General features: G+C 40.7%; 1 protein-coding gene across 1 annotated transcript in view; it reads left to right on the top strand.

The window, feature by feature from the left end:
* kalrna (kalirin RhoGEF kinase a) overlaps positions 1–24141 on the top strand; it is a 91290-nt gene that overhangs the window by 45077 nt on the left and 22072 nt on the right. The window contains exons 14-40 of the mRNA XM_079563125.1: positions 3773–3895; positions 5391–5582; positions 5722–5891; positions 6551–6725; positions 6960–7212; positions 7800–7966; positions 8848–8967; positions 10191–10259; positions 10339–10488; positions 10565–10714; positions 10871–10985; positions 11400–11515; positions 11690–11812; positions 12598–12780; positions 12906–13027; positions 13156–13222; positions 13301–13410; positions 13547–13616; positions 13727–13816; positions 14001–14093; positions 14182–14293; positions 14369–14559; positions 14651–14752; positions 14829–14971; positions 15142–15244; positions 23270–23348; positions 23435–23599. Coding sequence (XP_079419251.1) covers positions 3773–3895; positions 5391–5582; positions 5722–5891; positions 6551–6725; positions 6960–7212; positions 7800–7966; positions 8848–8967; positions 10191–10259; positions 10339–10488; positions 10565–10714; positions 10871–10985; positions 11400–11515; positions 11690–11812; positions 12598–12780; positions 12906–13027; positions 13156–13222; positions 13301–13410; positions 13547–13616; positions 13727–13816; positions 14001–14093; positions 14182–14293; positions 14369–14559; positions 14651–14752; positions 14829–14971; positions 15142–15244; positions 23270–23348; positions 23435–23599 — 3553 coding nt within the window. The remainder of the gene's footprint in view (positions 1–3772; positions 3896–5390; positions 5583–5721; positions 5892–6550; positions 6726–6959; positions 7213–7799; positions 7967–8847; positions 8968–10190; positions 10260–10338; positions 10489–10564; positions 10715–10870; positions 10986–11399; positions 11516–11689; positions 11813–12597; positions 12781–12905; positions 13028–13155; positions 13223–13300; positions 13411–13546; positions 13617–13726; positions 13817–14000; positions 14094–14181; positions 14294–14368; positions 14560–14650; positions 14753–14828; positions 14972–15141; positions 15245–23269; positions 23349–23434; positions 23600–24141) is intronic.

Genomic DNA, 24141 nt, shown 5'->3' on the forward strand with positions numbered 1-24141 from the left:
AATTAAGGTAAACAGTTATTTAGTACGGCTTTAAATACTTAATTTTATTCATTTATTTCTTTATGACTTTTTTTTTTTAAGGAACAGGCTTGCCAGAGATCAAATTTTGAATATTTTTCGCTCCTCAGCTTGGGTGATGTGTGATCTCAGCATGCACACTGAGTTTAGAGTCACAAGTTAAAAACACACCAGCTGCTACGTCTGGTGCCATATTTTAACCGATCAAATGACTTTGGAAAGGTATCAATGCCACATTCCTGAAAGTGAGCATTGAGCCTAAAGATTTAATATTGCAGCTATATTATGAAAGTTATTTTTAGCCACCACTAAGACTGTCATCGTCAGAGGAGCGTGAGAGATTTCCGTTATTGCAGCTCTCTTAATGCGATTGTGAGACTGTGAGTAATGCAGCAGGGTGTAAAGAAAAGGCTGGAGGCGACTGGAAATCTATCAGAGCAAAGTCACATTGGGACATTATAAAGTTGAATTGTGGGTTTTAGTTCTCCTTATGTTTCACATGGTCATATGGTGCGACGTGCATTTATGTAGCTACCAAGTGAAAATTGAATTAGGTTGGTGATTTGTTTCCCACATAACAAATAATATCAGGGGAACCATAGCCAGTCAAATATGTGCTTTGGTGATTGGGATTGAAACGACAAACTTTAGTGTTATTTATGTGGATGATCATTTGATTATTGTTAAAAAATGAGAAGGTAACAAAATAGTCTCAACGGACTTATGTCTTTATTGAAGTCTGTGATTTTCTGTGTGCTTTATTCAAGAATCTCTAATGTGCAATGTTTCACTTTTAAGTAAAATTAATCGTCGATTTATTTGTCTATTAATCTCTTAACCCCCACCTTAAAGCCACACCGCGTAGAATTTTACCCAATAAATAAAATTGAAATACAAGCATTTATTTTATGATAGATATTTTCATCATTGAAAAATACCTCATAAATGTACAAACAAACATTTATGAGGCTCACTCCTCCTAAGATATGACTGTAAACTTTACCGGGAGTGGGTACGTCTCCAGCTTGTTTCCATGGAGATGTGACAAAAGTGGAATTAGATATTTAAAGTGTGGTTATTTTGTGGTCATACCGCCTTTGCTCTGCCCAATCCCGTCAGCCCTTGGAAGCTAAGCAGGGAAGGGCCTGGTCGGTACTTGGATGGGAGACCGTGTAGTAACACCAGGAAGCCTAGCGAATGTAGTGTGTGAGTGAGTGAGTGGTGGTGGTCGGAGGGGCCGATGGCGCAGACTGGTTGCCTCAGTTTACCCCAGGGCAGCTGTGGCTACAGTAGTAGCTTACCACCACCGGGTATGAAGTGAATGAATAGTGCAATGTAAAGCGTCTTTGAGTGTCCAGAAAAGGGCTATATAAAACGGATGCATTATTATTATTAAAGAGGTTAGAATACATTATTTGATTAACCACTGCACTAATAGCATTTTCTGTGTTGAGCTTGTCATTAGGAGCATGTTTTGTTTTGCCGCCAACAGTATTGTCCAAAATGTTACACAGTGTACCTGTAACCGAGCACATTATGTCCAGTTTGACATTACCCAGATCGAAAGTTTGGCAAAATAGCGACAAAAACAAGGATAAAAACGCATTCAAAAGGGACAAAAAAGCGACAAAAATATGACTAATAAGTGATGAAAAAGCAACAAAAAAAGCCACAAAGAAGCAACAAAGAAGCAACAAAGAAGCAACAATACCATATACCGGAAAAGCAACAATAACAGAACAAAAACACAACAAAAAAGCAATGGAAAAAAGGATGAAAAGGCAACAAAAACCTACAAAAATAGGACACAAAAAAAACGCTTCAAAAATGTGACAAAAAGCGGCGTCAACGCGACAAAAAAAGTTACGATAAGTTTTGTAGGCCTTAGCTTTCAAATGAGGCATCACACTGGCTTATAGACTGTAAGCTCTCTGGTCATGAAGCTTGTAGATTCAGGCAATGCCGATCTGGAGCAAATGCACCGTAGGAGGTCAATCAGTGGGTCTTAACTCGTGTGTCTTCAGGACCCAGCCTCAACCCATTACAAACAAGCCGTGACCCACAGAAAAATATGAATTTCAGCTTTTATTAAAAACAGTTTCCAGTTTGGACTCTCCAGTTGAGATGCTTGATGCTGACTTTAAAGTTTTGGCTCACTTCAGATCTTGTGACTCATTGCAAAGCTACCGTAGTTGGCTATTATTTTAGAATAACCTTTTCCAACGCGCGGAGTATATAGTCTGAATTGACATCGGTAATAAATCTGTCTCACAGCTGTTGCTACACTAACCCACATCTTACCCGTGTTATGAGGTCATGTCCGCTACCCTGAGATCCCCTCCCAGAAGCATGCAGAATTGACTTTGAAGCAGCCCATAGTAATTCATATTGTTGCATATGTCTTGCATTTCTTAAACAGCCCTTAGAGAGAGAGAAATCGGGCATGATGAAGACTGAGGATCGACTGATGAATTCACAAATATGAGCTCCGCGCAAACATTTATATGTGTCCCGCGAGAGCGCGAGAGGGAGAGGCACAGAGAAACAATTGAATACAGAGGGAATACAGAGATCACATCAGTAGGTTATAAATTCATCCAAAAAAGAGCTTTGCCAAGTGCAATCGTCATGCATCACTTTGTATGGGACTCCCGAGACAGACGATGGAGACGCTCGCGCGCTGAGGAAAGGGATGCGAGACATAGAGGGAAAGTAAGAATAACCAGCTGGGGAGAGAGACAAGCTCGTAGCAATACACTATAAATCATCCCAAACAGGGCTATTCCAGGTCCACAAGTTGTAACACTACAGTTCCATGTGACCCCAGAGAGAGACGCGCTGAAGCGAAGCTCGGAGAGGAACTTATTAGGTGTGCGGTTTTATTTGGCAGATGGTCCAGCTTGCAGTCATGCTCACGGTCCGCCATGACGGGACCTCTCGTTGACCTCTCGCTCCGTGGTAACAGCAGCAATACTGACTTCACTGCACTGAGGTCATACGATTACAGCGCGTTAAAAGCAGTAAGATGCTTCACCTTAAAAGCTCACAAATCAGTGCAGAAGCAGAAGTTGTTGTTTTTCTTCTTCAAGGAGATTGTTTTTGACGCAGCACAGAGCTCGGATGAATTATTAGCTTGATGATTTGGTGTGAGTGTTTGAATTAGCCTGAGCTTTAACATCTTCAAAAGGCTTTCAGTCGTTTTTCTCCACTTCTTCCTTTGTCTTCCTGATGGTTAATGTCCCTCCATCCATTCTCTGTCTTTATTAACCACCGGAGGCGCTACTGTGCCACTCTCTCATATCCCTCCCGCCAGATTGTTTTCATGAGCTTATCCTGCAATGTATCATATCATGGTTCTACACGAATACAGATCTTGGTAGCATGAACTGCAATGCTATGAATCACCATTTTCACAAAATTGCGGCGCCCTATTACACATTAATTTATTGTTGAAAATGATATGCCTAAATGCTGATTTTAAAGAAATCAATAATTTGGTGTAAAGAACAATAGGGAATTTGCCATCCTCCACATCAATTCTTGGGTTTCTTTGAGAGTCGTCTAATCCAGTATTAATCCAGTTCTTTGAGCAGCTGTGACCTAATTTCCCAGACCCGATCATGAAGGTTTCATCGGCCCCATTCTTAATTCATGTGCCTTGAGACCCATTTTGTTCTGCTGTAGGTGGATCGGCGCTGTCAGGAGCACAGTGCAGGGAAGTGGGTGTATAATCGCGGTGTCCTTTCTTGTGCAGGTGATGGACTGGATCGAGAACCATGGAGAGGCCTTTCTCAGCAAGCACACAGGAGTGGGCAAGTCGCTTCACAGAGCGCGGGCCTTGCAGAAGAGGCATGATGACTTTGAAGATGTTGCGCAGGTGAGTTTGTTTTCATACTGAATGATTGTATTTTCTCCATTGTGTTATCGGACAAAGTAGACTCTAAAAGTGCATGTGTTGCATTGAACTCAAGCTAAGCTAAAGGAAAGAGTCCACTTCACTGGCCAATGTTAGTTCCTTCAGTCCAGTTTTGAATGAACAAGAATAGAAGCACTCCTGTTGTTTTGGAAGTAGATGCTTGGTAACACATGTTGGTGAAAGAGCAAGAGGCAAATTGTTTAATGTTTTGGTTTGCGGACATTATTACGGAAAAATGTTTTAGTAACGGTCTGTTGTGTTTCATGATTTACTGTGTTCGGTCCAAAACAAAGCCTCCTTCCAAACATGAGAATTGAAATTACTACGTTGTATATCAAATGCCTGTCTGCTGGCCTCAAACACATCTGCTAGTAATCAGCTTTGATTAATCCCAAATTTTCAAAACCATCCTCCTGCCCAGCAGTGGCAAGTCTTCCGCATGAGGCATGTCTCTGCATAACCATATATGGGCATTGGCCTTTCCTGGAGGATCTGCAGAGCATCTTATCTTTGCCCAAAGTATTTACGGTTTCACATGTTTTATACACCTTCAGAGAGTTGCATGTGTCCTAATCTAGGCTAGAAAACAATGTAAAATCAGAGCAAAGCAGTTCAATTAATTCCTTTCTTTTGTTTACTGTTCATTATGTCGCAAAGAGTTTTAGTTTTAAAACACACTTAAAATACTACTCACTCGAAATGATGGTTTTGTCTTCAGAATGTATGGGACCATGGCTATGTTTTTCTGGTTTGAGCAATGACATGTAATATCGCTTCACTTCCAATTCCATCAGTGTGATTTCTAGCTGTATAACGTTGATAAAACTGCACAGCCCAACACAACACAGTAGAAAGCTGAAGTAAATTTACATACTGAAATAATCGGCTGCTCTGCCATTATTAAAGCTCCCTCAGCACAGTGCCCCGACTCATTCATGCTGTAAAGAGTGATAATCTCTTGTGTTTAATCTGTATCCACTGCCAAATCCTTCAAACACCCAAATACAAACCTTCACTGAATTTGTATTATTGAATTATTATATAAAGTTTCTGTTTCTTACATTTTGATCTTTTCGCTAAATCAACTCAAATATCTCCCTTGAAGCAGCAACACTAATCTTTTGACTGAATATAGTGACTACACTGAGCTCTCTGTAAAAATGTGTTTTTTCATGAGGCGAAATTCTAACCATTTTCATCACTTTTTGTACTGTGTCATACATTTTTATTACAGGCAAAGAGAATATTTCCATTCACCAAAACGTCCCTGAAGCGGACAAAATGGACATGATTGAGTAAAAGAGAGGAAATTGATGTCAGACTAGCATTCAGTCAAAACCTTGAGTGTGTTGATTTCCTGCAAAGCCCAAACCATCAAGCAAAGTGTGCATCTATTTCTACTGAGTGATTTGTAACAACTCAACATGCATGTTTTTTGCATTTTTCTCCCATTTAGAACACATACACCAATGCAGACAAGCTGTTGGAGGCCGCGGAGCAGCTCGCTCAGACCGGAGAGTGTGACCCCGAGGAGATCTATAAAGCAGCCCGGCACCTGGAGGTCCGCATCCAGGATTTTGTTCGACGGGTAGAGCACAGGAAGCTGCTGCTCGATATGTCTGTCTCCTTCCACACACACACCAAAGAGGTAAGAGAAACGCACAGGCACCTTTGTCATTCATTAATCATTACAGTTAGTCGCATGTTACCATAAATAAATAAATATTTGTTTGCACTTCCGTTTCTCTGCATCCTCTTGGGATTGAGTTTTGTCGTTTGCGTTGTAGCTGTGGTCGTGGATGGAGGAGCTTCAGAAGCAGCTGTTGGACGATGTGACCTGTGACTCCGTGGACTCGGTCCAGACTCTGATCCAACAGTTCCAGCAGCAGCAGACCGCCACCCTGGAGGCCACTCTCAATGTCATCAAAGAAGGAGAGGAGCTGATTCAGCAACTCAGGTAGTCTTCTTCACATTCACGTAGAATAGTGGAATAGTGGTTCACAGTTTGTAGTATGAGTCCCAACTGTTGGTACTTCTTCATGTGATGCTCAAGGTCATCAGCAATTTTAGACTTTTATTACATTGTTTAATTTATGCTTTAGTAATGCACTTGACTTTGGTGTTTTATCTGGTGTAGTTTAGATCATTTAATTCAATTTAGATCTATTTTAGACTCTTTTTTGACCCGCTTTAGCCCTGATTTGAAATAAATCTGGGCCTGGTGGAACTTGGAAAGTGAAATATTTAATGAGCTGGGATTTAGTGTGGAAAAGCTTGAAAACAAAAACTGTATTTTCTTCTTTTATTGTTTTTATCTTCTTCATTTCTACATCTTTATTACATCTTTATTAATTGTTTTTTTTGTTGTCGTTATGAAAACATTGTAGAAAGTGGACATTAAAATCACATGCATTCCACCAATCATTGATTCTCTGAAGAAATGCAAAATGCCAAACTCCCATGACAAGCTCATCATTTGGTAAAACAAAAACAAGTTTTATTCTACCTCTGCAAATGATCATGTTTGAAATAAGACTGATGGGTAGCTGGGGGTTTTAGTAAATATGAGGACTCGTTCCACCGGTGTAATGTCTCCCTCTGTCTCTCCATGTTCAGAGATGCAGCCATGTCCACCAACAAGACGCCGCACTGCAGTTCCATTGCACACATCCAGGGGGTGCTGCAGCAGCTGGACGAGGCCCAGGGTCAGATGGAGGAGTTGTTTCACGAGCGCAAAATCAAACTGGACATCTTCTTACAGCTACGCATCTTTGAGCAGTACACTATTGAGGTAAGAAGCGGCCATTTTAAGCTTTTCAGTTGGTCTTGTTAAGCTCTTAAATTACACAGCGCCTCTTGTTCTATTTGTCTCAAGTTTGTGTTCAATAACCATCTTTCTAACAAGTAGTCCTAGCCCACAACACAAAGTATCCTGATGCCTTCCTCTCCAAACCTTTAAGATAGTCTTTCAGTCTGTGGTCTCGTTCAATGGCCTTTCTGACGGTGATGAAATTCTGTCCTGTAGGTTACTTCAGAATTGGATGCATGGAACGAGGACCTGTCCCGGCAGCTGAGTGATGCGGGTCGCACAGGCGGGGGCAGTGGGAGCAGCAGCGGGGGCAGCAGCTCCTCCTCGGGCGGCTCTGAGGACATAGCTCTGGCTGAACAGAGACTCAAACGGCACGCGGAGAGGAAAGCCGCAATGAACAACATGACGTACGAAGTGATGCAACAAGGCCAAGACCTGCACCAATACATTATGGAGGTGCAGGCTTCAGGTAACTCACTGCGCCAAAGCTGGTCATATTCTCTACATTTCAAAGACTGCTTTTATTAAGGCACAGAAAACATACCATAGGATTAGATTACCTACAAACATGTTCTGAAATGCCTGTTGGTCTTCCATCAATTGTTAATACTCTTGGACCATTTAAATAATAGCTAATATAATCACAAACACACAATACTTAATCACATTTTTTTCCTAAATCATACAGCCTTTGTAGCAAGCACTCATGAACAGCTGCTGTAAGTATTCAGAGCAAAATCAACACAAAAAAGCAGATTTGCTCTTGGTGTCATCAACTATGATCCTATGGGGCAGCATGCAAAATTTGGTTAAATAATACTCATCATAGTACAATCCTCTTAAAGATATCACAGATTTAGACAAGTCCCATTGGTCATGGTCAATCTGTCCACTGCTGTATTACTGCACTCACAATTATTAGTTTTACATGAACAAATTTGACGTTTTTCTAATATCAACAAATTTAAAGTCCTAATCATAGGTTTGCCTACACCTACAGTATGTACACTTGCTGGTCAGTCTCTGCCATTTTGGTTTGCTGTGTTCTTTCATCAGGGATTGAGCTGACTGGGGAGAAGGACATGGACTTGGCCGCTCAGGTGCAGGAGCTGCTGGAGTTTCTTCATGAGAAACAGCAGGAGGTGGACGTTAGCGCTCAACACAATCACACCAGACTGGAGCAGTGCTTGCAACTGCGCCATCTACAGGCCGAAGTCAAGCAGGTGCATATAATCATTTCTATGCACTTTATTTACAAAAAGGCTTTGGTTGAAAAAGGATGACTGTCATTATTTTATGAATCACATATTTTGTGCTAATCTCTCTTGATTATTTTATTTATTTAGTTGTTTTTGTTTTGTGCAGCAACTGTGTGTCTTTTTTAAATGTGCCAATATAAGTAAACACGACTTTGACCTTGAAGTGAGGACAGTTATTAATTGAAATATACAAAACCCAATTTTCCTACATTTGCTTTGGTCTTACACCCAAGTTGTCAAGGAGTTTTATCTTTAAAGGGAAGGACTAAGATAAATTGGCTGGACTTCAATAGAAACAAAGGACGTGATTTGGGGTGAATCTTTCTTGGAGCAATGTCAACACCCACTCGCTCTGTCGGATGGGGCAAAGATGTTTCGTGCCTCTTTTTTTATATGAAGCTGTTGCAGCTGTGAATATAAATGCGCTGAGAGCTGGAACAGGATGCAGACTGCTGCTTGAGATGGATAAGGCTAAATTATTCATAAGACCTATGGCAACAGGGTAATGCCGCATGCAAAACACAATTAATTCTTCACCCTTGTGTTTATTCCCTCGTCACACATGTTTTTATTGTTTGAAACTGAATATATAATCATGTTAATTATAAAAGCGTCAACCAAAGCCTGGTTATTCTATTGGAAATTACCTCAGTAATCTTTTCCTCTCCTTCTTGTTTAGTCTGACAGCGTTTTGTCCAAGATTAGTCCTGGTTTGATTCTGATTTAGCCCTATGTTAGTCTTTGCCCTAACATAGACCTTGTGCTTTTGTTTAAAAATGAATGTGGGTGAAGTTCAACAGTCTCGTGTATGACTATGATCTTCTTGTCCCCTCCTCGTTGATTAGGTGCTGGGTTGGATCCGTAACGGGGAGTCTATGCTGAATGCCAGTATGGTAAATGCCAGCTCCCTGTCTGAGGCTGAGCAGCTGCAGAGGGAGCACGAGCAGTTCCAGATGGCTATAGAGGTACATGCGACTCAATTATTTCAGCTCCAAACAGGCTCTCTGTGCTTTGCTATTAATGATTTCAGCGTTTTTGAATAGCAGCAGATGGGCGTGCACACTCATTCACGGTCACACATGAATTCCATCTTATATGAACCAGAATTGCTCCATAATTTTATCACATTGTATTGACATTGAAAGAAGCAGATGGTATTTGCACAATATATACAGTGATGTGTTCTCTGTGAGTAGCATACAGCTCGTATAAATACTTGAATTTTGATGCAAATTAATTACTTTACTTTACAACCTTGTGAAATGCAATACCATAAACAGAACATATTGGAAAACATTGCCCTGGTCTTTAAATGTTGATTGTTTAATCTTTCACATTGGTAAAACCCTATCAGTCAGCATTGCAGCAGACAAATACATGGATCTGGCTCCAGTCCAGCTTGTGCATTTTGGCCTCAGTTCAACTCCAGTGAGTCTTAGATTGGATTGAGAGTGTCCCGACATGAAGCGCAGCCTGCATACTCTATTAGAGTGATGTAATACAGCATTAGCTAATGCACCCAACACACTAGACCATTACTCCAATGCCTTTATATAATTGAGTTCAGTTTTATATTCAGCCGTGAAATGCTAACACTTCGACCCCAAAATTAATGCCAGTTTGGGATGATCAGAATAATGAATCCCTTTTCCTGGAAGACTTACCCTTTTATTAAAGCTACACTGCGTAACATTTCACCCTATTAATAGAAAAGAATACCGACATTATTTTATTACAGATATTTTTATCATTGAAAATCCTAAGAATGAACAGACAAACATCTCTCAGCTCATCTCTCCTAAGACCTGACTGTAACTTTACTGGGAGCAGGACGTCTCCAGCTAAAACTAAACTGACTAAAGTCAGCCAAATATGAGATTTTGATTTAGATTAGGTCCTCATCCAAATCCATTCTTTGATTAACCACTGCAAAAAAAATAAATTTTCTGTGTCTAACTGGTCATATGGAGCATGTTTTGTATTGCTGGCAACAGTATAATCCACAGTGTTACACAGTGTGCCTTTAAATTTCACAATACATCAACTTGAAAATGTGGAAATACTAAATGATAAATGCATTTAATTTGTCTTACAAAGAAAGAGTGATGTTAATAATTAGAAAGTATCTTGCAAAGCTAATAAAAATATATAATCCGAGTTGTATTTACATTTAGTGCATCTCTTGCAGTCTCTTTTCCACGCCAACTCTCTTCAAAAGACCCATCAAAGTGCTCTGCAAGTTCAGCAAAAAGCAGAGGTAAACGGACTCTCTCTATAGTACAGTATAATATGTTTTCCCTCTGACAATGTGAGTCATCCTGTTCTTTTCTCCTCAGATGATGCTGCAGGCCGGTCACTACGATCCGGAGGCAATCAGAAACTGTGCAGAGAAGGTTGCGGTGCATTGGCAGCAACTGATGCTTAAAATGGAGGACCGCCTCAAATTGGTCAACGCTTCTGTGGCCTTTTACAAAACATCTGAACAGGTACAATCACTGCACACGTTTTACAGCGGGTCAGGTATAAAAAAATATATAAATATGACTTTGACTTTGTGTTCAGGTTTGTAGTGTTTTAGAAAGTTTGGAGCAGGAGTACCGGCGGGATGAGGACTGGTGTGCCACTCATGAAAAATTAGGAGCAACAACAGAGACGGATCACCTTGTTCCTCTGATCAGCAAACACCTGGAGCAGAAAGAGGCATTTCTTAAGGTAATCCACCAAAGTCACAGAGTTTCTGACCTTGAAAGGATATGTGTGCACCCAGTGTGTGCTGTCTCACATGTGGACCTGGCAGTGCCTGTTATGAATAATGCATGATGATTCGGGCTGCGTTGTTTATCAATGTGTTTGATTTTGGGATCCCAGGCGTGCACTCTGGCCCGGAGGAACGCCGAGGTGTTTCTGAAGTACATTCACAGGAACAATGTGAGCTTGCCTGGAGCTGCCAGCCACGCCAGAGGCCCTGAACAACAGGTCAAAGGTGAGAAGTGTACAGTTGTTACACCTGTGGCCACAGTGTGCACCCACTGATTAATGTCCTGTAAGTCCTGCTGTCTACTGGTAATTCTATTATGTGCAAAATACCTTAGCTTTCTAATATGGAAAGGGAAAGTACAATGGTGCATAGATTTCACTGTTGACCCTGTTTGCTCTAAATGGATTTACTACACAGTACATATAATGGGTTAATAAAAACTGAAAATACTACAAAATCTCCATGTGATGTGTTCAATGTGACGACCAGGAGCTGCCAAACTAAATCTTTTTGAGGGACAACATTTTTGTCTTTATTGACTCTCCTATTTATTGCCAAACCACAGGCTATAAGATTGAGTGTCGACAAGTCTAATTTATTGTCCCTTTGGTGTGTGTGTGTGTGTGTCTGTGTGTGTAGCTATTCTGAATGAACTGCTGCAGAGAGAAAACAGGGTCCTTCACTTCTGGACTCTGAAGAAACGGCGGTTGGACCAATGTCAGCAGTTTGTGATGTTTGAACGCAGCGCCAAACAGGTTAGCACGTCCGTGTAACTGCGAAGTCGAAGCGCAGATGTCGTATGGTGGTGACATTTTGGGAGCAGTTGTGTGCTTTAAAAGACATCTGTTTTGTTTTAGCGTCAGACAATGGAAGTAGGTGTTTTTCTATTGTTGGATTCTGTTGAGACTTTCATGTGTGCGTTTGTGCAGGCTCTCGACTGGATTCAGGAGACGGGGGAGGTTTACCTGGCCACGCACACGTCCCCTGGAGGCAGCGGGGAAGAAACACAACAGCTGCTCAATGACTGCCATCATTTCAGACTCTCTGCCAAGGTACATGCTCAGTATTATGAGAATAAAGAGATAACAATAAGAAGTGTGGGAGAGAATTATTTACATTTCATTTCATTCATATTCTAGCCTCTATTAGCATTTGGATGCTAAACAATGAAAATGCAGCATATTGAAGTTTTTGTGATTACCTGACTTCTTTTCAAAATATAATATGTCCAAGTAGAGCTGGGTGACTTTTTTCCCCCAAAAGAAATCAGCATTTTTTTTCAAAAAAAATCGACTTACGATTTACGATTCGATTCGATTCCCCCCCCCTCCATTTAAAACAAAATACCTGCCAACTGTCAATATATTTTAAAAATATATATTTATTGTATGTAATTAAAGTGCACTGACATGAACAAAACTGCAAAGGCAACCCTTTCTCTAACTGAAAATCACTGTGCAATGTGCAAAAAAGATAGTTAAACATCCAAATTATTTATTGTGTATTCGGATTGAGCTAAAAAAACAACAACTTACAAAACAACCAAAAAACCTGAGGTACCTGAGGCACATTTGTACAGCAGGACCTTCTACCTCTAAGCAGAGGGCAGGGAGCTAAAAAATAAATAAATAAAAATCTAAAAAATCTTTTTTTTCAAAATATAAATCAATTTGACATACCAACTCGATTTTTAAATCAAATCGATCTTTTTCCCAGCCCTATGTCCAAGGCCCGTGGGTTATTGTTGTATTGTATAAGCAATTAAATTTCTTATCAATCTCTATCAATAAGTAAGAAGTATCCATAGCCGTAATTGTGTCATGTCAATGTTTTGCAGCAAACCAAAGAGAAGGTGAAGCTGCTGATCCAGCTGGCGGATAACTTGGTGGAGAAGGGCCATGCTCATGTGTCCGAGCTGAAGAGATGGGTCAGTACTGTGGACCGGCGGTACCGGGACTTCTCCCTCAGGATGGCCAAATATCAGGAGAGCCTCGAGAAGACTCTGGGGGTCAGCTCAGAGGTACAACCAAACTTTGCTCTGAATATAGGCATGCATATACAAAGAAACATATGCGTATAATACACAGTACAAGATCAAAGTGTGATTTTAATTTGACCAATATTAATTGCCATTTCTTGGTACAGGACACTAAAGACTTGGAGCTTGACACCATTCCTGCCAGCCTGACTGACAACGCAGAGGTCAAACTGCGTGACCCCAACCATGAGGTCAATGAGGAGAAAAGGAAGTCAGCCAGAAAGAAGGAGTAAGTGTCTGATACTTTTTGGCAACCACTGATTTACTGTATTGACTTCCTATGACCTTACCCGTTCAAGTTGATGAAAACAAGTCTGCTTAAACCATATTTGTGATCAGTGACTATTCCTTTTCCAGGTTCATCATGGCTGAGTTGCTGCAAACAGAAAAGTCCTATGTGAAAGATCTTCAAGACTGTTTAGAGGTAATTTCTTTTTCCATTCCCTTTTTTTTCTGTGTGGTCTCGGGGATATAATCATGTTTGTCTGGTAAACCCCTATAGACGTATCTGTGGGAGATGACCAGTGGGGTAGAGGAAATTCCTCCAGGCATCGCCAGCAAGGAGCACATTATTTTCGGAAACATGCAGAAGATCTATGACTTTCACAGCAAGTGAGCCCTCCGTTCAAACTCATCTGTCTCTAAGATTAATGTTTAACCATTTTAAATCTTTAAACGTTTCTTGACAATACAAGTTGTACCTACTTGTATACAGTGGATATTAAGTTTATTTCTGTTTGCATTTTAGTATTTTCCTAAAGGAACTAATCAATTATGAGCAGCTTCCAGAGGATGTCGGTCATTGCTTTGTTACCTGGGTAAGTGGCCAATGCTGTTAAACTACAACAAACAACAAATAGGGTTAGCCTGATTTTCATTTAGATTTCTGACCATGTTGTTTAATGCAGACATTTAATTCTGTTTTCAGGCTGATAAGTTTCACATCTATGTGAACTACTGTAAGAACAAGCCAGACTCAAGTCAACTGGTGCTAGAACATGCTGGAACCTTCTTCGATGTAAGTTATTGCCTTTTGGTATGTGTGCAGTATGTTGTTAAAGGTTTTCTTAAGGTGATGTGTTATGTATTTGAGTCACCAGTAGATGGAGCTGTTGAGCTTAGTTAAGCACAGTTTGACTGTAGGAGGAACCATTCCTATCTAAGTTTGATATTTCTGTCATTTTACAATGTTATTTAAACAGGACATTCAGCAAAGACGTGGTCTGGCAAATTCCATTAACTCCTACCTCATCAAACCAGTCCAGAGAATCACCAAGTACCAACTACTGCTGAAGGTACCATTCAAATGTCTGGTGAAATCATTTGAAATGACTTCATTTATCGTGATCATTTGTAGTCACAATACCTGTCACCCTTCTGCAGGAGTTGCTGTCCTGTTGTGAGGAGGGTAAAGGGGAGATTAAAGATGGTTTAGAAGTGATGCTTGGAGTCCCAAAGAGAGCTAATGATGCTATGCATCTGGCAATGCTGGAGGGTGAGTAGTGTGCAGGGCTTTTCATTAACTTTAATTGGCTGTGCAGAACAGAGCTAACAGGTTTGTTCTCCTCAGGGTTTGAGGACAGTGTTGAGGCGCAGGGGGAGCTCATCCTTCAGGACAGTTTCCAGGTTTGGGATCCTCGATCTCTGATCAGGAAGGGACGAGATCGCCATCTCTTCCTTTTCGAGTTTTCATTGGTTTTCAGTAAAGACATCAAAGACACTGCAGGACGGACCAAGTATCAGTACAAAAACAGACTACTGGTAGGTGCAGTGTTTCCTTGCCTTTTAGTGAATACATATTCACTCCTACCCTAACAACCATTATCCCTTTACTGTCTTTCTGTACTTTTAGACATCAGAGCTGGGGATAACGGAGCACATTGAAGGAGACCCATGTAAATTTGCTCTCTGGTCAGGAAGAACCCCATCCTCTGATAATAAAACTGTGTTAAAGGTTTGATTTAATTTTTGAAACACATTTACTTGCACTTTATCTATAGAATATACATTTCAAATGTGCATATGTTCAGGCCTCAAGTATAGAAGCGAAGCAAGAGTGGATAAAGAACATCCGCGAGGTGATCCAAGAGAGGATGACCCTGAAGGGAGCACTGAAGGAGCCTCTGCACCTGCCCAAAACACCAGCACTGAGCAAACCCAGGAGCAGCAAGAGGTGAGCGTGGACGGGGCAGGAGCTATATATAAACCTGTTATTGTAAATCATTTTCTCTGTACTGCTGCTAAAATTGTCCTGGAATGACATGTTATCTCTGCACATTCAAACTGTCCCTCATATATTTGTGCTAGCCCAACGATAACACAACTGCCTCTGTGCTTGTTTAGGGAGGGAGCTGAAGATGGGGATAGTCAGGGCGATGGCAGCAGCCAGCCGGACACCATCTCCATTGCCTCCAGGACGTCCCAGAACACCGTGGACAGCGACAAGGTAGGACACACCAAGCTCACTGGAGAACAAGTGGAGGTCATAGGTCATGTGACTGCTCTGCTCTGATGAGCTGATGAGCTACAGCTGGTTCACTGCTAAAGGGTTTCCCAGGCATGTTCACTGGTCAGGAGCAGGGGCACTGCCTCTCAGTCTGAAAACTTCTCTCATGGAGTGTTACTGTTAGATGGATCTATGCACACATGACGGACTTAGAATAAAAGTTCACAGCAGCTATTGCTATTAAATATAGTACCACAAGCAGCAATGAAGACCATGTTAAATTTGTGTGCTGGTGTCTGTCGTCACCCTTCCTACAATTCAGCCAGTCACATCCAAGTAAGAATAATTTCACCAACACAAATGAATAATTGCAACGTTTACTTTTGTTTCATAGCTTTGTTCACATTGAGATGTTGTTATTGGCAGCATACTCTTCTGTGTTTATTTAATTTCTTTGAATGGATGTGTGTAAGGTCAGTTCTAGGAAACAAAGCTGCACAATTTTGGAGAGAATCATATCGTGATTGCTTTTTGTGTGTGTAAAGATTTAGGTCACTTTTTAATAACTTCCATAGAAGAAGTAACATTTGAGAGAAGATGCAATTGGCATTCACATGCATTTTACATGTTTGTAGAGCTCTAATTTACAGGATTAACAGATTTATACAATCAGGATATTTTTTGAAGAAATGTAATGTTTCAGGTCTCCGATAAACACGTGAACTACTTCTGTCAAAACTCTCCATCATAGTCTGGCATCTGCAGTCTGTATTGTTCTCGTGAGTGCAGTGCTGCTGTGGTTGCATTGCCGTACTGTTGCTGTTTTTCACATTTCACACATTTCCCCCGGTATATTTTCAGCAGTCTTAATTTTGTGTGTAAAAAATACTACGCCAGCTCAGACACATCCACTTCTGTCATAATGACCTCCCACTTGAATGCTACACAGTGTTGCCTTATTTACTGCGCCGCCCCACGCCCCCGCGCTGCTGCTGCTGCTGCCCCGTCTGGAAATGTCACCCCTACACAGGGAAACTTCATTCTGACCAGTGTCCCAAAATCTGCAACTCGCTTTTGTCCATTAATTGACAGCCAAAGTCACGATTACAGTGTTTTGGCATGCTGGTACAGAAGTAGATGACTAGAGTTGAGCCTATTTTGTATCTTTTTAGGGGCTGTGTACTGTGGGTGTGTAGTTTCTATTGTTTCAAGGATTTGAGGGCACATGATTTTTTTCAGATGTGGTCCCAGGCTTAGACCACAAGACTTTTAAACAGAAAGTTTAAATTTAACATGAATGTGAATAAAGGCTTAAGAGAATGTACTGTATTGACTGACAATTCAACATATTAACCAGTGTACCTACTGCTACTTGCTTTTTTAATACCATAAACACCCACATACTAACTTTATGCCCACTGCCACCATTAAAATTGCAGCTATTTAGCACCAAGGTCATGTGATTTGTGCACATTTTGACCCATTAAGTTCAAGTAAAGGTAATCTTTCAAATGTTGCCCTGTAAAGTTGATTATCTTTCTAGATTTTCTTGATGGTATGCGAAATTGTCCGTAGATTATTGTACATTTTATCGATGTAGCCCACCCACACTTTCCACTTCTGTGAGAAATGTGTCCCACTAATATATTCATGCGTGTATTGTGGAAACAGACCAGCTACTTGATCTTGTTGGTCTGTTTGCTATCATCCCTTCTCTTTCACGCCTGCTCAGTTTTCATGTGCCTTTAATGCGCCTCCATATAGTGGCTCTAATAACAAGCCGACTCAGTTGTTCCACTGCTCTCTAGTCTGCGGAGGTGCAATGGAAAAGCTACAGTTTTTCTGGTGGTTTCTGAAGACTTATGTGTGATGTACAGCTGCACACAGAGTTATTGAGTTGCTCTTGCTGAATTAATACTGGCACAACATACAATAAAAGAGAAACGGCCTAGTGTAAAGTAACGTTGGTAATGGCTTCTGATCCAAAGAAAAAGTCAACACCTGAATCTGGAGTTGTTGTTGGAGTGGTCAGGTCTAGGTTGGCCAAAGAACAGTGGTCATCTGAATATACTCAATGACGAGGTTATTCCATGATTGTTTTGTCCTTGGTACCAATATATAGATTTGGAGCCTATTTTTGCTTTATTTACTCAGTTCTGTCCTTGTTTTGCCAGCACAGTGTTTCCTAAATGGTGCTTGGAGCCTGTTGTTGCTGGTATAATAATGTGTTTCTACATTTAACCTGGGTGATGTTTGGGTAAAAGACGTCTCGGTTCTTTCTCTGACTTCAAAGAGCATTTTTTTCTAAATATGTTGTTGCTTCTGACGATTTTAAGGGCTCTATCTTCCTCTGTGACGTCGGTGTAATGATTCAGTGCGGTGCCGCCTGTGGTCCGATTGTTATTTAGAGACAGATTCCAGTGGGTGACAAGTTGGCAGCCATGTTGACTCCACCACATTAGTGTAGTTTTTTTTTTCAGTGTTTGTGCCAATGCAGAGAAAAAATATGTGTTAAAGATGTTTTTACCCTGTGAGCCAGACGCCATTAAACATACTCTGGTCATGTACGCCTCGCTGGATCAAAAGTTTTGTAAATCACAGCAGACGTATGGACAGAGGCCAAGCAGCAGTAAAGCACATTTTATCTGTTCGGTCTTGATGAGTGAAAGTGAACCCAGACAGGAGTGACGCTCCGGGTCACGCAATAGTTTATAGTTTCACGTACATTCTTATGTTTTTAAATACTTTACCCAATTTGTGCCATTTTCTTCCTCTGTGACACAGTGATGAATTGGCTGTAGAGTCAAAAAAAAAAAAGGATTTATTGGTGGTTAAGCTTAAAGGGGCTAGATGCAAGTTGGTCATTTTTATACTCATTACTGCCATCTCAGGTCTTATGTGTAACTGCAGTCTCTATATTAAGCTCGTGAAACTTTTTGAGTGACAGTGCAGAATTTTAGAGGCAGTTGTGGTGAATAGGTCTGGGTCATTCTACACATTAGGAACATGCTGGAACACGTAGAGGGAGGAAAATACATAATTTTAACATATTTAAACTCTGTATAGTCCCTTTAATGTCCCGTCCACTGTTCTCTTTGTATTCAAGTTTTGATGCTGTTGGTCATGTGAATTCAAAAGGGGAAAAAGAGTGAAAATTGTGAGAAAAAAAAACTGGGGAAAATTGAGGGAAATAATTAGATTACATTAAGAATTAATGTGTTAAAATTGGGGGAGGGATAAGAAAGAGTGTTTTTTCTGCCCTTTTGTAGAGAGATTTCTTGGTTGTTCCACCTCAAACAAATGACACAAATGCAAAAGAAATTAACCTCTTAACCCTCGGCTTAATCGAGCGCATTTTCCCGGGTTCGGCTTTATCCAAATCTAAAAGCTTCTTAAGAGCTCAAAGCCTATAGGCCAGTATAATGCCTCATTTGAAAGCTAAGACCTACAAAAGATTTTCTTCTCGTTGTTACTGCGTCGCCACATTTTTGATTATTTTTTTGTCGCTTCTTTGATGTTTTTTTGTAGCTTTTTTCATTTTTAGTACATTTGAGGCTTTTTCATCGCTGTTTTATGGCTTTTTTGCTGCTTTTCGGTCACTTTTTTGTCGCTCTTTTGATGATTTCTTTTGTTGCATTTTCATCCTTGTTTTCGTCTTGTTTTTGTCGCTATTTTGACCATTTTCAAGAAGGTTTTAAATTTGGGTCAATGTGCTCGGTTCAGGTGGGGGTTAAGATGTTAATGGAAGGGCAAGGGATAAATTGACATTATTTATTTGTTTATGGTTCTATATGACAAATATTTTAGTATAGGTATCGGAAAAAAGTGTTGTTCAGGTATCGGTATCAAAAACCAAGTATCGTTAAAGGGACTATACGGAGTTTAAAAATGTTCCAGCAATGTCCTAATGTGTAGAATGAGCCCAGACCTATTCACCACAACTGCCTTTAAAATCCTGCACTGTCACTCAAGAAGGTGTTACTTCGGGTCCGAATTGGCGTGATGCACGAGCTTAATATAGAAGGTGCAGTTACACGTATGACCTGAGGTGGCAGTAGTGAGTATAAAATGGCCAACTTGCATCTAGCCCCTATAAAGTACTGTTATTGAGAAAAGAAAAAAAAAAAACAGTACCCAACACTAGTTACAACCCATGCTGTGACTTCATACCCTCTATACATCAGATCGCATCCCCATGAATCCGATTGATCCTTTTTGGTCATATGACATTCTGCCCTGGCTTCAGAGCACACTGTCGAGGTTGAGCTTCCCTCCACCCGCCCCGTCCCGAACGAACAACTGCACACAACCACACACCGTTCCCATGTAACACAAAGCTGCGGGTGTTTGTTCAGAGACCGCGGAGAGAGGGAGTGAGCGCGAGGGCGTGTTTGTGTGTGTGTGTCTGTGTGTGTGTGGCGGACGCACAAACGAGGGAGTTGTCAAAGGACTGGGGCAGAGGCACAGACACAGGGACACTGAGGAGCAACATGTCCAAGTGGATGAGCTTTAAACTGTTCAAAGAGAGCAGCCGAGTGAGTATATGGCACTGAGTTAAGTCAAGCTGCTTCATTCACCATTACTGCAGTAGTTTGAAGTATTGCCTGTTTTGAAGTAATATTCTGGGATGAAAGAAGTAGTTACAATGACATGTGCAAGTTTTGTCAGGTCTTAGAAGTAGTTTTAAATGTGCAGTCGCAAAGAGTTCTGGAAATGATGACGCAAACGGATAGATTTGTAAAGTTTTATACTGAAAAGACTCTACTGAAGCATTAAGCTTTATGTGATGACACTATGTTGTAAGTGGGTTAGCGTTGAGGCGGTGAGTTCAATGACAATTTGCTTAAAGAGTAACTAACACAGTGACTTGTCAAAAGATGACGAGAGTTTTTTTTTTTTTTTTTTTTTCATTTTGAGACAGCTGTTTGGTCTTTTACGACTGGCTGTTTGTTTGCTTGTTTGCTGCTCGGTTAGAGTTTAGAAGTGCACTCTGTTTGTTTTGGTTTCCATTGCTTCAGTCACTAATTCACATGCTTATGCAGCTCATATATGCCGTGTGTTGACTTTCACTTAGCCCCGTTGTTAAGCTGCACTGTGTTATGGGGGAGATTAATGGTTAAACAGGCTGAGAGTGTGCCAGGCAGACAGACAGGGAGAGACAGGAAACAGCCGATTAGCTGCCACACAGGCCGTCTCCGAGTGTGAGTGCACCTTGGTTTTGGCTTGAGCATTATTTTGATAGTCTTTGATGAGTTCTAGAATTTGAGGTCTCATCATCAAGTGCTTCTCACTTGTCTAATATTGATGTATGATGTGTAACTTTCTTGTTTTGCTGCCACCAACACCTGTGAACAGTTATTTGGAAACAACTGAGCACCATTTCAACGGATTGTAAAAGCAATATAGAATACCCACACAGAAAAGTAATCTTATTGCTCATGTTCATTCCGTGAGTCAGCTGTGTAATATTAAGCCTACGACCAACTTGCAACACAACAGAACTGTCTGATGCTGAGGCCGTCATGTTGTGGTCTTTGCGGCTGATCAAGTGAAAATTAATCAAGAGTAATAATATAAACTTCCCCCACTCTTATTCACACATCTTTCATTTAATGCAGAATTTGACTGTATGGTTGTAGGATAAGAGAATCAAGCTCAGAACTCGATTTGTGATTTACGCTCGTGAGAGATGTTAGGTACATATTACAACCAAATGCCTTCAGTGTGACTTGTATTGTATAGCAGATGGATGCAGTAATGGAGTTAGTGGTCCAGAACAATCAAATATTTTCCATCACTGACTGAGGATAATTTCATACATCGCCGTTGAAGTCATATGACACTGAGAAGGAGCTTTCAAACTAAACTGATCAAATTAAATCTCTGTGGCTTATTTTTGTGAGAGATTTATACAAGACACATTTTGATTAGAAAACAACTTTTAGGAATTCACAACAGCTCTGTTTGTTATGGAGGAAGACCCCACACTGGTCAGTTCAGTCAGGCTTTTTGATAAGTTTTGTTCACATGTTTCTTTTTTAAACCTGCTCAAGGCTTACTGCACCGTCTTTTATGTGTTTTACGATTTTTATGTTGGTATTGATCAAATTTAAACCAGATTGAAACGCGGGCACGACCTTGACTAAGACAGGAAGAGGAACTATTCAACTCTTCCCAAAACTCTCCACACTCCACACAATGAGTGTACAGTTGTGTGATGGATGCTGCCGTACGGAGCTTGATGCTGTCAACTCTTTCCAAACATATGACCGTCACAAGCTGCTCGTGCATGTGTGCGTGTTTTCATTGCTCAGCTGTGGTCATATGATCCAAGCCAGTGGGCCACAGGACACACCCATCCTCAGTAGCCGTCACACACACACACACAAAAAAGATCTTCCAAGGATGTTGCAGTAGCTTTTTTGGGAACAATGCCTGGTCTTTTTCACAAACCCAAAACCGCCACTAATTGATCCTTTTGTTTGCACACTTTTCCCTTCCAGTTTATTATGATAGTTGCAATGTTCCTTGCCTCGCCTTGTGGACTTTGCATTATTGTTACAGTTGTTATCGTCAGCTTTGTATTAAACTGTCTTTGATTTACTCACCTTATATTGGATTGTTGGGTGTGTTCTGTACTGTGGTCGATTGGACTTTGAGCTAAAACTTTATCCACTGTTATTGCCTTTTATAATTCTGAATATCAAATTACTAAAACAAGTACACTTCAAACTATTGTTTTCTTCTTCATATTTTTGCACAAGTGTACACTCTATTTTGCCCCATCATCAATAAAGCATTTTATATTCCCAAATTAGCCCTTATTAAGCCCAGAAGCACTGCCCTCTGTGGGACTGTTTTGATTGGTTGCGTGTGCATGTATGCGCTTGTGTGTAAGTGATTGGCCATCTGTCAGGTATAAAGTCACCTGGACCTGTGCAGAAACAGGGTCTTTGTTGCTAGGAGATCGTCAGCGCCGGCTAAAAGTGTCTGCTTACGCACACTCGCTGACATTTTCCAAGAAGACAATGGGAAACAGCTTTAAATGTGAAGTTAGAGGCTTGATATTTGTGCACGGCTAATGGTGGCTTTATTAACTTGGAAGATTACAGCACTATATTTTTGCCTTGACTTTGAAAATGACTAGATAAAAAATCCAAGAAAAGCAATTCTGGCTTTGTTTTCTTACAATGCTTTTCTGCCAAAATGCTGGCAACCGATCCATGTGTGTATGGCTTGACTAGTATAACACAAAAACATTAAAGCAGTAACCCAGGGTTTGGATTGACACAAAACAACTTCTGACTTTTTGTAGCGAGTATGTCCATTTAAATATACAATATACTGTACATATTAAGACAATAGATGTTCAGAGCAGGTATAGCTGATGTTTATGTGCTCAGTTCATTCCGAGGCGCGCATGTTCTCAGCTGCTGCGTGTGTTTTGACAGTAAACAGGTGTCCAGGAAGTCTTATCTGTGACCTTTGTGTTTTCACTCCACATCTTTTGATTTCTGTCGCCTCTGTTTACATTGCATTTTTAGCTCAAGGGGTGACGGCGTGTCTAATGATCCTTTATCAGCAACATGAGTCCGCACGCTGCTTGACCTAGATAGTTTTCTGTAGTAGTTAGAAAGGTGTGTGAGATTCCTGAAAACACGTTCTCTAAACAGCGCACTCGTAATCAATAGAGGTTGAGGAACATCTACGCACTGTGTCCACATAGGCCCTGCTCTTCCTGTTCTTCTGGACAGGACACGCTTTTGCTCACTTCAGCAAACACTTTACAACATGAATAAAGAAGACATGACATTTAAGAGTTACTAAAGGGACGCTCACATTTTACACTCATAATAAAGTATCTAAAACAATGTAAGCACGTGTCGTCTATACAATGAACGAACAAAGGACATCCTACCAAACAAGCGAATGTGATACTGCATTAGGAGACTCATAGAATTTGTAAGTGTTTTTTTTAATAAATACATTTGCATTATATTAACTAATCTCTCTTCGTGTTTGCAGCTCTCGGGAGGTTGTGAGTTGACTGTGGTGCTTCAGGACTTCACAGCTGGATGCAGCACAGAGATGACCGTCACCACAGGTAGAATAATTGTGCTTTCCCACACTTGTCATCTGAGCCGCCTTTAGGTCGTTTGGTTGTTATGTATCCCTCGCTCTCTGTTGCAGGTCAGACAGTGGAGCTGCTGGAGCGTCCGAGCGAGCGTCCAGGCTGGTGTCTGGTGCGGACCACAGAGCGAAGCCCGCCTCAGGAGGGACTGGTGCCCAGCTCCGCCCTCTGTGTGTCCCACTCGCGCTCCAGTGTGGAGATGGACTGCTTCTTCTCAGGGAAAGGTAGGGAGCAAACTACTGCCTTTAGTTGGTATCCGAATACCAGCATGTTTTAGCCGTGCTGCAAAACTGCTTCATATCCAGTGCAAAGATCAGGCAGATTGTCTTTTTGTCCCTCTGGTGTTTACACAATAACAATGAAGTCAGCTTTTCATTTAACCTGACCTATGGTGACCTCTGTTGGTGAAATGTTATTAGTGCACCAGAAATGACAAACGCAACACAAGTGAAGTGCTTTTCATTTAAATTGTAATAACAGACATAACACATAATTTGTCCATTGATCTACCTCATGTTATATTTTTTTAATAAAGACTAAAATACTTGTTTTATTTGTCGTATTATGTTCAACTTCCATGTCTTCTAAAGGCTTTCAAGTCTGGAATAGACTGGAATGAAAAAATAGTCCAGCACACAATTAAAACAAATAAATGTATGTCCAATAGAGGGAGCTATAGCATTGTTTATCCATAATTTATATTTCTACTTCTATAGTGATTTTTTAAAAATGCATCTTCTACTGACAATAATACTGGAATCATTAT

This window comes from Gobius niger, assembly GCF_951799975.1.
Source record: "Gobius niger genome assembly, chromosome: 9".
Lineage (NCBI taxonomy): Eukaryota > Metazoa > Chordata > Actinopteri > Gobiiformes > Gobiidae > Gobius > Gobius niger.